Source organism: Zootoca vivipara, chromosome 12 (assembly GCF_965207765.1).
Source record: "Zootoca vivipara chromosome 12, rZooViv2.hap1.1, whole genome shotgun sequence".
NCBI lineage: Eukaryota > Metazoa > Chordata > Lepidosauria > Squamata > Lacertidae > Zootoca > Zootoca vivipara.
In genome coordinates, this window is record NC_142595.1 from 48,304,444 (window position 1) to 48,320,759 (window position 16,316).

Genomic DNA, 16,316 nt, shown 5'->3' on the forward strand with positions numbered 1-16,316 from the left:
TTCAGTCAGAGACACACCTTTATTGTTAAAATCGACATAAAAATAAGGCACACTGGGAAACAGACAGATGGAAAAATCGCCACCGGAGCCACAGACCTGACCCTCCCCCTGCAAAAGACTTCCTGCGCCCCGATACTTTCCTGCAAAAGTGACCCCTAAAACCCATAATACACACATAGACACCTCTCTCAGTTCTCGAGATTTTTGTTCTTCCAGAAGGGCGCCCCAGTTACACAGGGAAGCATTTGCAGGCTGTAAGGCCCGGTTTTGCCAACCTGGGCCCTCCATATCACAACTCCCATCAGCCACAGCCAGCACAGGCCCAATGGGAGTTGTAGTCCAAAAACATCTGGAGAGCCCCAAGTTGGCAAAGACTGCTTTGGGGCATTCCCCATCCCAATGGGAACTGGGCTACAATGATGAGCTTCACAGAGATCAGTGTTTCTCAAACTTGGGTCTCCAGCTGTTTTTGGATTACAACTCCCATCATCCCTAGTTAGAAGAAACAGTGGTCAGGGATGATGGGAATTGTATCCCCAAAACACCTGGAGACCCAAGTTCGAGAAACATGGATCTAAATCAGGCACCCCCAAACTGCGGCCCTCCAGATGTTTTGGCCTACAACTCCCATGATCCCTAGCTAACAGGACCAGTGGTCAGGGAAGATGGGAATTGTAGTCCAAAACATCTGGAGACCCAAGTTCGAGAAACACTGATCTAGATGATACTTCTTCCAACAAACCTGGACCAGGGATGGACTGCCCCACCCTCTTGGGGAGTAAGACGTCCTTATAGTTCCCTAGAATTTGTTTTAAATCATCATGACCCACCCTGGGAACATAGGGTGAAGGGTAGGTAATAAACCGATCACCACCACATTTTTAAAAAACACATACGATCTCAAATGAGACCCAGAGATCAATTCCCCCCTTGCCACCTTCCCATTTATTGGGAGGGACGCCTGTGTCTCTCCCCGTCATCTCTCCTCCGGGGGAGCAACTGTGCCCCCCACCTCCAATAGCCAAGCACCCCCTCCCCCCTCAGTCAACACCCCCACATCTTTATTCCTGGGGTGCACAGTGGGCAATGCGAAACCATCCATCTGGTTGTTCACATAGTTGAGTAGGAAGGCAGGCTGGACTCCCCCCCCAATCCCATCAGAGACGGGATGGGGACCCCCCAGCCACCACCACGGTCTCCCCTGTGATGTAGTCGGCGTCCGGGGAACAGAGGAAGGAGACTATGCCAGAGCAGTCCGACGGCTCTCCCATCCTAAGGAAGAGAGGGAAGAAAGGGAATCAGTCCGATTAGCGGGTATTCCTGGTGGAAGCAAGACAAAGAAAGGACGGGGCTTAATTGGAGGGACATGAAATGAGCCTGCAGGATCTGGCCAATGGCCCATCTAGTCCAGCATTCTGTTCTCACAGCGGCCAACCTTTTCGGACGCCTGCAAGCCGGACCCGAGCGCAACAGCACTCTGCTCACGAGAGAATCCCCAGCAAGTGGTTTTCTGTGGCCTCTTGACAGTGGAGGCAGAATATGGCTGTTGTCCAAGGGCAGGGCCGGGAAAAAGGAGGCGGCGCAGCCTAGTGGGGAAAGGAGATGAGGCCGAGGAATTGGAGGCAGGAGGAGGAAAGGTGAATCTCTAGGTAAGAGGAAGATGATGATGCCAACGAGGCCTGGGGGTAACCAACCCCTAATCCAGGCCTGGATTGATTTGCTGTTCAACCCGGAACGGCCGAGGGCTGGAGCTTTGGATATCCCTCGTTCCATTTCATTATCATTCTGTAAGTTTCTGCATCACCACCGCCACTGCTCTGCTCTGCCTGCCTTCCTGCGTAACCTGGAGATTTTCCAGAAGCAATTCCACAATTGCCACATGTGCAATTTTCTGCAGTTGTCAGTTTGCTTCTTTTCTCTCTCCCCTCTCTCTCTTTTTTTTTAATTAGGCAACTAAAGCGCCTGAAAACCCTGATGCAATAACGGTGCTTGCTTTTTGTGCACTGTTTAAATCAATGCGCAAATGCGCTGGGGCGCATTTGTTGGGGGGGGCAGGATGCACGCATGTGCACATGCGCAGTGGGCCAAGCAGAACACAGAAATAAAATTTAAAAAATGAAAGCACAGTAAGATTGCGAAGCACTCCACACACACAGTCAGGTTATTTTAGATCCTCAAGGCCTGAGGAGGCATTTTAGTTGAGAGTGGAATGAAGTTTGTAATTCCGGCCCATGAAGTTCCTAATTTATTTATTTGTTGCATTTGCATCCCACCTCCAAGAAGCTCAAGGCGGCATACATGGCTCTTCTCCCCCTCCCCATTTTATCCTTACAACAACCCTGCGAGGTAGGCTAGGCTGAGAGGGAGTAACTGGCCTAAGATCACCCAGCGAGTTTAATTATTTGAGCACTGTCTCCCAGGTGCTGTGGGACCCAGGTGGCGCTGTGGGTTAAACCACTGAGCCTAGGGCTTGCTGATCAGAAGGTCGGCGGTTCGAATCCCTGCAACGGGGTGAGCTCCCGTTGCTCGGTCCCAGCTCCTGCCCACCTAGCAGTTCGAAAGCACGTCAAAGTGCAAGTAGATAAATAGGGACCGCTCCGGCGGGAAGGTAAACGGCGTTTCCGTGCGCTGCTCTGGTTCGCCAGAAGCGGCTTTGTCATGCTGGCCCCATGACCCAGAAGCTGTCTGCAGACAAACGCCGGCTCCCTCGGCCTATAGAGCGAGATGAGGGCCGCAACCCCAGAGTCGGACACGACTGGACCTGATGTCAGGGGCCCCTTTACCTTTACTCCCAGGTGCTAGTCAGACACTAAGCAGGAGAGATAACTTTTTTGGAAGAAAGAACTGTTCAGACCTGGTACCTCTAAACTGACGATGTTTTTAAGGGTGTTGTGATCTTTAATTCAAAATGTTGTCTCTTTCGCACCTGGATCTGCATGGGTTCAAGTCAAGCAAAAAAAATTGAGGCCACATTTTGGCCTTTTTAGTTTGTTTAAAAGGTATGTCAGGGTGGTGGGTAGGGCCTCTACTAGGGCCAGGGCCTTTTCAGTATTGGCCCCAACTTGGTGGAACGCTCTTTCACAGGAGACCAGGGCCCTCCTGCGGGATTTGTCATCTTTCCGCAGGGCCTGCAAGACAGAGCTGTTCCGCCTGGCCTTTGGGTTGGACTTAGTCTGACCCCTGTGTTTTCCTCCCTCATGGCTTGGATTTATGGGCTACTTAAAATCAGGCTGCATTTTAAATTTTAATACTGTATTTTAATCTGTATTTTAATCAATTGCTTTTTATGTTTTATTGTAATTTTATTGGTGTGAGCTGCCTTGAACCCGGTTTTGACTGGGGAGGGTGGGGTATAAATAAATTATTATTATTATTATTATTATTATTATTATTATTATTATTAGGGGAGATGATAGAAGTGTATAAAAATTATGCATGGTTTGGAGAAAGTGGAGAGAGAAATGTTTCTCCTCCCTCACTCTTAATACTAGAATTTGCGACCATCCAACGTAGCTGAATACTGCTAGCTTCACAGCCAGGCAAAAGCTTTTTACTTTTTCGCACAGCGCATAGTTAAACTTTGGAATTTTGCCCCCTGCCCGCAAGAGGTGGTGATGGCCACCCATTTGAAAAGCTAATAAAGAGGATTAGACAAAATTCATTACCCGCAGCCCTGTGGGATATCTTCAGGAGAAGAAAAGGCTAAGGAATAAACCCTGCACAAATCTGGAATGAACTTCCTAAGGGGGTTGGATGGCGTCTTGTACGCCTCCTTCCGGCAACTCCTGTAGCCAGGCTGTTGCCGAACGTATTGCTCTGCTTTCCTTTGGACCACATCAGCCAGGCTGAGATGTGGTCTGGGCAGCCCAGGACCCCAATACACACCACCCAGGCCTGCGCCCCAGAGAGGCCATTTTGGTTGCTGCTAACGCAGCAAAAACAATGCAGGAGGCAGCCGTTACAAGTTACGGGTCTCTTGCAGCCACAGCGGGTGCTGCGATTCTCCAGTGGTTCGACTTTGCCCACGGAGACACACTCTTTCGAGACAGATGGACGCCAACAATGAGGCAAATTCATGGGGAGAATAAGGCGATCAATGGCTAGCAACCACAACGGCTATGCTTCCCCCACCCGTTGGGAGGCAAGAACGGCCATCGCTGAAAATTGCAAGTGGGGAGATTGTCGCAGCACTCACGTCCTGCTTGCAAGTTTCCCCTGGGGGCATCAGGCTGGCCACTGAGAGATCAGGGGCGAGGTTGGCCATTTGCCTGATCCAGCTACAGAGATCACCTCCTGATCTTATTCGACAAGCCTCAAATCTGCCTGCCCATTCCAGAGTCTGCCGGGTGGCCGTGGGCTCCCAGATGAATTTGCCTGGGCGACAGCACCACCTACAGGGTCAAACTCCTGGCTCTTGACCTGCAACCCCATTCCTTGGCCCTCAACTCCTGCCTCTCCAGTTGCTAGCACAGAGAGCCCATACGAGGGAGGAAGGGACACCTCTCCATATGACCATATGACCCTGACCCTGCAATTATCCTCCGAGTCCCTTCTTTGAGTGCCTCCTCTGTGAGAGGTCTAGAGGGCTTTTTCAGTGGTGGCTCCCTGCTTATGGGATGCTCTCCCCAGAAAGGCCTGCCTGGCCCCTTCCTTACATACCTTGACTTTTCTCCCAGATCTTTGTTTAAATAGCCAATCTATGGCCTTTCAAATCTTGTAGTTTTTTTTTAAAAAAAGACAACTGCTGCTTGTTACGTCATGTACTTTTTGTGTTTTTATATTGTAAACTGCCCTTTGATACTCAGGTGACAGGTGGTATAGATATTTAATAAATAAGTGGCTGCAGGTTGCGCCAGGACTCAGGCCTAGCTAGAGCTGCTTAAGCCACCTGGTGGGACACCGTGGGGACTTATTCCACATCCATCTTGCTCAGTGTTGTCTACTCTAGGCGGCGGCAGCAGCTCTCCAAGGGTTGGGAGGCGGGAGTAGGCAAGAGGGCTGGCCGGGTGCTCCAGAACAGGGGCTCTCTTCAAGCTTACAGGTGAAACTTGGAAAATTAGAATATGGTCAAAAAGTGCATTTATTTCAGTAATGCAACTTAAAAGGTGAAAACAGTATATGAGATAGATGCATGACATGCAAAGCAAGATATGTCAAGCCTTTATTTGTTGTAATTGTAATTATTTGTCGTTATGGGGGTCAATTATAAATGGAATGTAATTAATGAAATGTAATAGTGATGCTTATTTTTGTATTATTGTAACTATTTGTTTTATTACTTTGGAATTTCCAAAAGAAAGCATTTGTAAAAATTAAAAGAAAAATAAAAAATAATAAGTTGCATTACAGTGGAACCTCTGTTTACGAACACCTCAGTTTACGGATTTTTGGTTTACGAACGCCGCGGACCCATCTGGAACGGATTAATTCACTTTCCATTACTTTCAATGGGAAAGTTCGCTTCAGTTTATGAACGTTTTAGTTTATGAACAGACTTCTGGAACCAATTTCACCCATGCTTCGGGTTAAGTACGCTTCAGGTTGAGTACTCCGCGGACCCGTCTGGAACGGATTAATCCACTTTCCATTACCTTTAATGGGAAAGTTCGCTTCAGTTTATGAACGCTTCAGTTTAAGTACTCTGTGGACTGTCTGGAACAGATTAATCCACTTTCCATCACTTTCAATGGGAAAGTTCACTTCAGTTTATGTACAGACTTCCAGAACCAATTGTGTTCATAAACCGAGGTACCACTGTACTGATATAAATGCATTTTTCGATGATATTCTAATTTCCCGAGTTTCATCTGTAATTGCAGTGTGTGCGTGTTGGGGTTCTTTTTGTAGGTAGGTAGGTTGGTAGGTAGGAGTTCATCACTGTGGTTAAACCCCCACACCCCATGCACTGTGAGACCCCCCCCCCCCACAGCAGTAACCACCCACCACCCATTTCTACGTTGCAATCAGGCTTGCAAAAAACTGTTTTTTGTAGGAGACTTTTCCACAAAAAACCCCTAATGGCTCCGTGTCCGCAGCAGGCAGGTTTACGTGATATTCGCAGAGTGCGCAGCTGGGGAAAGGAGGGAAGGGTTAAACCTCCTCTGTCGAACTGCGCTCTCCGTGAAAATCATCCCTGCCACCCACTTCCAGGCATTTATAGCCTTTTCCCCAGCCTTTACTGCTATGGGTTTGAGGTGGCGGCAGGAAGCGAGTGAATCCGTGCGTCTGGGGAGGGGCTGTAGTTTGGCAGCAGAGCACCAAACCGCTCTGAACACAAATCAAGGTTTTTAGGTTTAACATAAGCTGGTTACTTTTTTATTTTATTTTTACAATATCCCACAACGTATTAACATTTTGTCACTCGCTTTCATACAGAACCTCCAAATAGGGCTGGGAATGAATGTTCCCGGACTGAAATCCAGGAGAGCGGCTGCCAGCCGGAGTTGACAATACTGAGCTAGAAGATGGACCCCTATAGGTCTGACTCAGGATGAGGTGGTTTTGGATGTACAGCACATTCTGCATGCAGCGGTGTGCTATGTGCATCTGAGTGCACCGGCTGGGGCCCCATCCGTGGTAGGCCCTGGAAGGCTCTCCACAAAAGAAGGTGGATCTCGGTTTGAGAACGGTTCCCCAACTCTGCCGCTAACAAACGTCAAAACGGCTCAGGACCGCAATACCTCAAGGACCGCCTCTCCCCCTATAAACCGACCCAGACCCTGTGTTCATCTTCCCAGGCCCTTCTTCATGTGGCTCCTCCATGAGAGGTCTAGGGCAGCAATACAACAACGGGGCCTTCTCTGCTGTGGCTCCCCACTTGTGGGATACTCTCCCCAGGGAGGTTCGCCTGGCGCCTTCATTATACACCTTTAGGTGCCAGGCAAAAAAACCCCGTTCCTCTTCAACCAGGCCTTTGGCTGTTTAATATTCTACAGGCTTTTAAATGTGTCTGTGGGAGATGGGGTTTCGTTGCTTCCATTTTGATTATTTACTTGTGCTTTTCTCTTGGTTTTTATCACCTGAACCGCCCCAAGATCTTTTGATGAAGAGCGGCATATAAACCCAATAAATAAATAAAGCTAGAGAGACACCAGCAGCGAGAACTGACACTTTTTGCATACAGATCAGACCCCCTCCGACAGAGCCAAGCCCTTCTTCAGATGCATGCCATTAGAAAAAAAAAAAGGTAAAAGGTAAAGGACCCCTGGACGGTTAAGTCCAGTCAAAGGCGACTATGGGGTTGCGGCACTCATCTTGCTTTCAGGCCGAGGGAGCCGGCGTTTGCCCACAGACAGCTTTCTGGGTCATGTGGCCAGCATGACTAAACTGGCGCACAGAGGACCGTGACAAGTGTCAGAGCGCATGGAAACGCCGTTTACCTTCCCGCCACAGTGGTACCTATTTATCTACTTGCACTGGTGTGTTTTTAACTGCTAGGTTGGCAGGAGCTGGGACAGAGCAATGGGAGCTCACCCCGTCACGGGGATTCGAACTGCCGACCTTCTGATCAGCAAGCCCAAGAGGCTCAGTGGTTTAGACCGCAGCGCCACCTGCATCCCTGCATAACTCCTAGAACAGGAGTGGGGAATGGGATCTCCCCAGCAGCCCAGCACCTCTGCATTCTGCCCCGCTGGAGAGCCAGATCTGAGAAGGGGGTGGGGGTGCAGCCACCCACTTGTCAATCTCACCTGGCCCAGCCCCCCTTTTAACCTGCCCACAAATGATGTTGCATATGTCAGGTGGGTGGGGCCAAAATGGTTCACCACCCCTGTGGTTAGAAGGCAGGCTCCAGAGACAACAGCTGGGATGGGCTTGTGCCCAACATCCTTAGTGGGTGGGCAAGGGGCTTCTTTTAAAGGGGCCTCAGGGCCCGGCAGCCAATTCAAGTGATGTGGTACAGCCCCCTCCATAGCTGGCCCACAGACCTGCTGACTGGTGGAGTCTTTGTTTGTGTGGTGAACGTTACCTCTGTATCCTTAAGGTTTCCATCAATTTGTCCCCCATGGTTTTGTCCTGCCAGAGCTGGAAAGAGAAGATGCCTCATCAGTTTGCCTCTATGATAAAACCAATATCCTGAATTTGTGCCTGTGGGTGAACACATTTAAAACAACAACAACAACAACAACAACACCAGCCCAATTATAACAGATTTCAACTTCTGTTGACTTTGGGTTGGATTCAGGCAGCACCACTCTATATAAGTCTGTCTTCTTAGTTGTCCAAGTCCTGCCCGAATTCAACGAGGCTCACTCCCAGTTTTAAGTATAAGATGAGAGCTGTAGTTAGTTACACCTCACTCCCGTTGAAATCTATGCCATCAGAGGGTAGGGTGCAAGTGAAACACTTTAAACACTTTAAAAAATAATCCATTATACAAAAATAAAAAATAATACATTGCGTCCGCTGCAGGTTGCGTCTTTTCGAGTTACAGATGCGCCAAACCCGGAAGTCCTGGAACGGGTTACTTCTGGGTTCGGCGTGTCCGTAACCTGTAAATCACGCTAAATCACGCCTTGTGCATGCGCAGGAGCGCCGAATTGCGTCACGCACGTGCGCAGACGCAGCACTTCAGGATGCGGCCTTTTCAGGTTGCGAACGGGCCTCCGGAACGGATCCCGTTCACAGCCAGAGATAGCACTGTAGAATAAAAAAGACCCCACAAAACCAGAAAATTTAAACAAGACAGAAGGGGCAGATAAAGAATCCCATTCAAAACCCCAAGAAATAGGAATATCTTGTCAGGTGAAATGAAGTGGAAGAGACCTCTTCACCTAGGCCTTTGACACTTGAAATGATCGTTTTCAGAACCCACCCTGTTCCTGCGATTGTGATCTGTTGCGACTGCTTTGCATTTTTAACTGTCGCAACCCAGCCTGGGAACGGTTGGTGAGCAGCTGGCAATAAATGTGGGAATAATCATAATCTTCCCAGGCATGGAGTTCCCAAAGCTGGTCACTGACACACAAGGTGGCTCTCTCTCCCTGCCCCCCCCCATGCCACAGCCAGGGGTACCTCAAGTAAAGGTGGGGCATACGAAAGATTGCAAAGGGTGGGCAGGATCTCTCGCAAGAAGCACGCGCACCCACTGCAACATGGGTTCCGTGGTGGCAGAAGAAAGACAGGGGATAAACTAATCAAACACAGGAGGCACCTCCGTCCTCAGCTTCCCGGATACTCACAGCTGAGCTGAACTTGGTGCGGATCAGGCCGGGGGCCAGTGTGTTGATGCGGATGTTTCTGGGGGCGAGTTCGTAAGCCAGATTGTGAGTGAGGCCCAGGAGTGCTGTCTTGCTGACGTTGTAGGGGCCCAAGCCCTAAGAGGAGAAAGAGATTTCAGGAGGCTGACAAGACCGATGTTGTTGGACCGCAACCTCTGTCGTCTTCCTTGGGGAAGGGATGTATGCCATCAATGTGGATGGCTTTCAAAATTCAGGGGGGGATAAGGCCATCAGTGTTTACTAGCAATAGCTCCAACTTGGAAGAGCCATTCCTGAGTTGGAACCAGTTGCTGGGAATCGCAAGAGGGGATGACGTTGCTGAATTGAGGTCCTGCTTGCATTTTTTAATATATAATTTTTATTAAATTTTCTGTTTCACAATTTATTCATTTATACATCCTTAAGATACCAATGACTTCCCCTTCCTCTCTTTCCATGGTTCATTTTACATATCATAAATCCCTGCATATTTTACAGAAACTATACCATTCAGTTTTCCATTATTACAACCATCATAACTAACTTGCACTGTTGAATTTATCTCAATGCTGTCAGCGTTTTCAGCTGTGCAGTTATTTCCCATATATTCAATAAACGTTTTCCAATCTTCTCTAAACGTATGTTCTTCTTGTTCTCTTAATTCTATATGTTAAGTCTGCAAGCTGCGGATATTCTGTTAACTTAAGTTGCTATTCTTCTTTAGTTGGGACCTCGCTCATTTTCCATTTTTGGGCTAACAAAACACGGGCCGCAGTAGTACAGTGGTACCTCTACTTACGAATAACTACTTACAAATGTTTCTACTTACAAACGGAGCTCCGACCGCCATCTTGGATGCGGTTTAGATAGAATTTTTTCTACTTACGAATTTTTAGATAGGGTTGCTTCGACTTACGATTTTTTTCTCCCAATGCATTCCTATGGGATTCGACTTACAATTTTTTTCCGACTTACGAATGTGCGTTTGGAACGCATTAAATTCGTAAGTAGAGGTACCACTGTAGTGACATACATAGATAACCTTCTTTTTTTTACACTTGGGAATTTCAGTCTGAATTATCCCCAACAGAAAGGACTCTGCCTGGTTTTTTTGGGGAAAGTACTTTTAAACATCGTTTTCAATTCGTTATGGATCATTTCCCAATATTCTTTTACCCTTTTACATGTCCACCACATATGGAAGAACGTTCCCTCCACCTCTTTGCATCTCCAGCACTTATCTGATTCAGTCTTATACATCTTAGCAAGCCTACTCGGAGTTAAACACCATCTGTAAATTATTTTCAGGTAGTTCTCCTTCAAAGAACAACGTGCTGTAAACTTCAAGTCACTTTTCCAGAGTTTTCCCCAGAGGTTAAAATCTATATTGTGACCTATTTCCCATTGGGGCATCTGGTTGGCAACTGTGAGAACAGGATGCCGGATAAGATGGGCCGCTGGCCTGATCCAGCAGCTGAAGGGAAGGGATGGGGAAGTTCTAGACCCAGAAGGACAAGGACAACATTGGCAGAGGAATGGAAAACAGCGGACTCACCGGAAATGGGGAATAAGCAGCTAGGGAGGAGACGACAACAATGGAGCCGCCTCTGTAAGGAAAAAAAGCAGGTTAACAAGAGCGAATGAAGATGGAGACTGAGAGGAGTCATGATGGGGACCACGTAAGGTGAGGTGGACATCTGAAAGGAAGATACGGCTGGAGAAGATGTAACTCACTGAGTGCTTTGGGGTCTATTATCACCTGAGAAAATGGTTGGTGGTTACTGTTCCCTGAACCCACAGAGGGACTAAAAAAGTCTCAAACATGGGTGTTGGCCATGAGGTCTAGCAACATGGCCCCAACTCTGTACCAGATAATGGGCTACCGAGTCCCTCCCCCCAATAATTCCTCAGGTGTGCCCCATAATTCCCCCCAAATGTCAGTGGCCAAGCCACTGAATGGCTTCTGGCCCGCCTTTATGAAAGGCGACCTTCTCCGCAAGTCTCAGAGGTCAACGGAACGGAGGCCTTTCCCCACCAACAGAAGGTGGGTGGACACAGGAAGGGCTACAGAAGTGGGAAGTTTCACAATGAGGACCAGAAACTTGAAGCAGTCATGAGCCTAGGCGAAGAGCAAAAAGGTCACTACAGAACAGGTGGGCTTGCAAGGAGATCTTTGTGGTTATCTGCTTGATCAGCGACCAGAATAGAGACAAGAATTTTATCATTGCCTCAGAACACCCTTTGCCCAACTCGCCAAGTTGCCTCTTCCACAACACGCGAGCACAATAATCCGTGACTCACCCCCTTTTCTCCATGTGAGGTACGACCAGTTTGATCAGCAGGGCGGCGGCCTTCACGTTGATGTCGAAAATCTAATTGAAGGTAAGAGGAGGAAAAGGCTTTTCAAAACCGGTCGCTTGCAAACCTCTCCCACCCACTGCCTAATCACTTTCTCCCTTCATTGTTTTTGTATAATTTATATGTATACTAGTGTCATTCAGCCCGTTCAGTAAATGGGCGCTAGAACATGTGAGGAGTGGCGGGGCCGCGGCCTACCCTCCCTCTCTGCACTCGGCTGCTGCATCTGGGAGGAGAAGGGGAGGCAGCCTTCTGAAGCCCGCTTCCTCCCGAGTAGACCTGCCCGGCGGGGTGCAGCGAGGAGCAGGGCGGGCCGCCAGCCACGACCGGGTGAGGGGGACGACTCCGGCTCCCCGCCTCTGGGACTGAGGCGCAGGTGAGGGGAGACGCAGAGAGACGCAGAGAGAGAGAGAGACAGAGACAGAGAGAGAAGGAAGGAAGATACCCCCGCACACTTCCTTACCCTCTCCTCCTCCTCCTCCTCCTCCTCCACCGTGCGGAGCCCTCATTCCTTCTTTGTGTTTTTTCTTCCCGCCTTTCCCCTCTGAGGCAAAGGCTCCCCTCACATGAGGTGGGGCTCCTGCCTGGCAGTGCCAGAGCTCCCTGCGGCCGCAATGGCAGCGCCGGCGCTTGAGGGAGCCGGCCAAGAAAAGAGAGGCGGAGGTGTGGGGGAAAGAGCCGCAAATTCTTCCCGCCGCAGCGGCTGCTAACGCAAGTGGGCGGGGAAGGAGGGTGGTGGCGGCGGGCATGTGAGGCTCGGCACGGCGGGACCTGGCCACGGAGCCTCGGCGAGAGCCAGTTGCCATGAGAGTGTCCTGGGCGCGCGAGCAAGTGTCTCTGCGTCCAATCCCTGTGTCCGTGGGGCACATGCGCAGTAGCGCAGACACAGGGACTGGACGCAGAGACATTTGCATATTATTATATAGGATAGCTTGACTGTAAAAAAACAACAAAACCCTCAAAGTGGGTTTACAGGAAGCTAAAGGCAATAAAAATCAAGAAAAATGCACAACCATACTTTAAACACCCACCCTGCTCTCTGAAACAAGGAGCTGAGAGAGGTCTTCTCTCCCTGAGCAGGAGGGGTGAACCGGCCATCCAGTCCCCCGCAAGGCAATGGTGTATTTATTATTCTGTTTATTACACACAGCTTCCCCTCCATGGAGCTCAAGGCACATAGCTCTCCTCCCCGTTTCACCCTCACAGCAGCCCTGCAAAGTAGGCTTAAGCTGAGAGCGAGTGTGAATGGATGGGATCCGACATGAGGCAGCTTCGTGCATCCCAGCCTTGGTTCGAGCAACACTGTATTTCCCAGAAGCCTCTGCTCTATGCCAACCGGGCCGCTTCACCCCATTGGCCGAGCTCGTGCCCCTTTCCAGCCCTGAGAGGCACCTCAATCCTTTCCCTCCGCCTGCCCCGAACCCCTTACCTTGTCCCAGATTTCCTCTGTGGCGTCCAGAGTGGAGCCAATAAAGGGATTCACTGCCGCGTTGGAGACCAATATGTCGATTCCTCCGTGGCGCTCGAGGGCCTGCAGCACAAGGCACAGAATGAGCAATGCGAATGACGCTGCGAATAAAATCTCTGTTTGAAAACCAAGCCCTGCACAGAACATCAGGAGAGCCTGGCCGCCGGGCTCAGGCTGAAAGGGGGGGCATCCAGTCACAGAACCACAGAATTATAGAGTTGGTAATCCAGACCAACCCCCTGCCACGCACCTGGTCTTCACAGTGGCTAACCAGATGTTGGCTGAAAGATACCTCGAGGTGGCAGTTTTTAGGATGTTTTAAAGCAGGGGTTCCCAAACTAAGGCCTGGAGGCCGGATGCGGCCCAATGGCCTTCTCAATCCGAAACGATTGCTAAACCATGGTAGCTCTGTGAGGGGAACAATGCTCAGCACTCAAAACTACAGTTCCCAGGATTCCTTGGGGCGGGAGGAAATCATACAGTGCTTTAAATATGCTGCCCACTCAAGACAGCCTTGGCTCTCACCGCGTTGACAAGTCGCTGTCTGTCTTCGGCCTTCCCCACATGGCACACCAACCCCGACACGCTCAGGTTCTCCGTCTGTAGCTCAGCGACAGCCCGGTCGACATTGGCTTGCTTACGGCTGCTCACAACCACGTGGGCGCCATCTTGGGCCAGGCGGCGGGCAATTGCTAAGCCAATTCTGTCAAGAATCAAGAATGCTTGGGTTTATTGAGGAAATAAAGGCGGGGGGGACTGACTGTCTCCCCAGAAAACCTACACTGGTTTTCAGTACAAAGTTAGATTTATTTATTGCTATTGTTTACATAGTACTATTGATGGGCACAACACTTGTAGAAACAGTCTAGGTCCCTGCCCTGAGGAGCTTACAATCTATAGTTCAACATAGTGTGTGTGCATGTCTGATAAGAAGGGAAGAGAAACAATGCCAGTCCCATATATTTTGGTGACCAAGGCAAAGGGCAAGACCATGGGTAAGCAAACTAAGGCCCAGGGGCCAGATCCGGCCCAATCGCCTTCTAAATCCGGCCCACGGATCGTCCAGGAATCACTGTGTTTTTACATGAGTAGAATGTGTGCTTTTATATAAAATGCATCTCTGGGTTATTTGTGGGGCATAGGAATTCGTTCTTCTTCTTCTTCTTCAAAATATAGTCAGTCCACCCCCCAAGGTCTGAGGGACAGTAGACCGGCCCCCTGCTGAAAAAGTTTGCTGACCCCCGAGTTAAACTGTCATGGTTTCCCCCAAGGAATCTTGGGAGCTGTAGTTTGTTAAGGGTGCCCAGAGCTGCTAGGCGACCCCCAACTCCCCCCACAAAGCTACAGTTCCCAGAGTGGTTTAAAAATGTTCCCTCTAATTAGTTAATCATTGAGAGCTGGTTGTAATTTAGTGGCGAACAGCCTAATCCTGTGAATGTTTACGCAGAAGGAAGTTCCATTATATTCAACAGGGTTTATCGCTGGTTAATTGCGGAAAGCCCTTGGGTCAAATCTCAGGTTGGACATTAACCTTCAACCCAAGGGCTGTGTACACACCATAGATCTGAACCCCCCCCTGCCCCACCCAATCCTGGGAACCATAGTTTACCACTCGCAGAACTACAGTTCCCATCATCCTTAAACTAGTTTCAGGGATCAGGTGTGGTCACAACTGACACAACTGTGCCCAAAATGAGCACCCATGGGAGTGCCGCCTGGGGGTTTTCTGCCGCCTGAGGCAGCGGTCTCAACCTGCCTAATGCCTGGGCCGGTTCGGATTCGTGGTGTTTGCATGCACACAGGCTTTAAATGTATGGTGCGTTTGCAGTCCTGATCTTACAAGAGACACGATCCAGGCAATTTTCAGGGGAAATAGCTGCTCATCTTTTCAGAAAAGGACACTTAGTGGAAGGTGCAAAACTTTGTTCATTGAAAACACACGATTACAACAAAAATGCTAAGCATACTTGATCCTTAGAAGCAGAGTTGGATACGGCTTTTAGGAAAACACTACCTTAAAGACTTTCAATCTGATGCTTTTAAAAATCTCCGTTAAAACTCGAGTGGGTTCCCGGCGTACAGCAGCAACAACAACAAAAACCACACACATACTCATCCCTTAAGCACAGCGGCAAGAATCCTCTTTTTGTTTCTTCTTCAAAACCGATCCCGAGGGCTTAAGACGAGTCGGAGATTAGCCGTGAAGACTTCCTCCCCTCCCTCAATTCCACCGCCTGCGAAAGATGCGCCGTGGCAAGAGTGCCACTGAGGGCGCGCAGAGTGCTTCTGCCTCCCTGGCACCCAGTCCCGCCCCGTCCCCCCCCCCCCCGGCAAAAAAGCAACTCCTTCCAGAAAACGAGCCGAGCCCCAGCGGAGCTTACCCCTCGGTGGAGGCGGTGACCAAGGCCACCTTGTCGGCGAGGGTCCCCCGCGTCTTGGCCCCCGTGCTGCTCATCCTCAGGAGGCGACCGAGCGCTTGCTTGGGCTGCGCGGAGCTGGCGAGGGCTCGCAACATCCTGGCCTCCCGTGGGTCACGCCTCCCGTGGACTCTTGCGCCTGCAAGAAGTCAGAAGTGGCGAGGGTCCAAATCCAGCCTCCTCGTCTCTTTTTCTCCTCCTCCTCCTCCCCGCGAGTCCCTAACTTTGCACCGCCTGCATTGCAACAGACCCATTTGCGTTTGCATTGCATTGCATTGCAACACGCCCGCTCTTGCCCAAACCGGGGATCAAATCTGCCCTTTGCTCGCTTTCCGGCTGTGCGTCTGCTCCTTCGCAACAAAGGATCGCCACCCCGCCCCCAAACTCCTCACCTGAGATCCTATCCCCGCGTGGAGAGAAACAGGAAGGGGAGCGCCCAGTTAAGTTAAGCAACCGAGGGCGGCTAAGAAGTGGGAGGATTTTGTTCCTATTAAAACACTTTCGCTTTAAAAGGGGAGCGCGCGCACGCGATCGCCCTCTGGCGGCCGAGAGGCGCGGCCGGGCCCGAGGGGAGCGGCGGGGGAGGGGCGAACGAGAGGAGGCCTTCCTAACACCGCGATAACTCAGCTGAGAAACCCGAAGCGGGAGGAGGGTGTCCGGCGCGTCTCTGAAAGAGTCTCTGCTCACGCCGGCTTCCTTGTAATTCGGGAGGGGAAAGAAGGATTTTTTGTGCATCCTGCAGAAAATCGCATCCGGCACAACCGGACCATTTCATTTCACTTTTAATTTGTATACCGCCTTTCTATGTTATTATAAACAAGGCGGTTTTACAAGCTGAACAAACAAACAACGTAGACAGCAAAGATCACCCACGTA

General features: G+C 50.0%; 1 protein-coding gene across 2 annotated transcripts; it reads right to left on the reverse strand.

Moving 5' to 3' along the window:
• On the reverse strand, positions 1-15,986 carry LOC118095236 (dehydrogenase/reductase SDR family member 4). Of its 2 annotated transcripts, XM_035136306.3 has the most exons (9): positions 15,833-15,986; positions 15,405-15,579; positions 13,549-13,726; positions 12,985-13,086; positions 11,499-11,569; positions 10,753-10,804; positions 9,180-9,314; positions 7,967-8,022; positions 1-1,272 (listed from the first exon to the last, which is right to left on the reverse strand). In XM_035136306.3, exons 2-9 carry the CDS (start codon positions 15,536-15,538, stop codon positions 1,158-1,160), a joined length of 843 nt encoding a protein of 280 aa, XP_034992197.3. In that variant the 5' UTR covers positions 15,539-15,579; positions 15,833-15,986; the 3' UTR covers positions 1-1,157. The 2 variants fall into 2 exon arrangements, with proteins under 2 accessions (XP_034992197.3, XP_088512377.1); XM_088656251.1 differs by lacking the exon at positions 15,833-15,986 and having other exon boundaries at positions 15,405-15,804.
• Between the last annotated feature and the right edge of the window lie 330 nt (positions 15,987-16,316).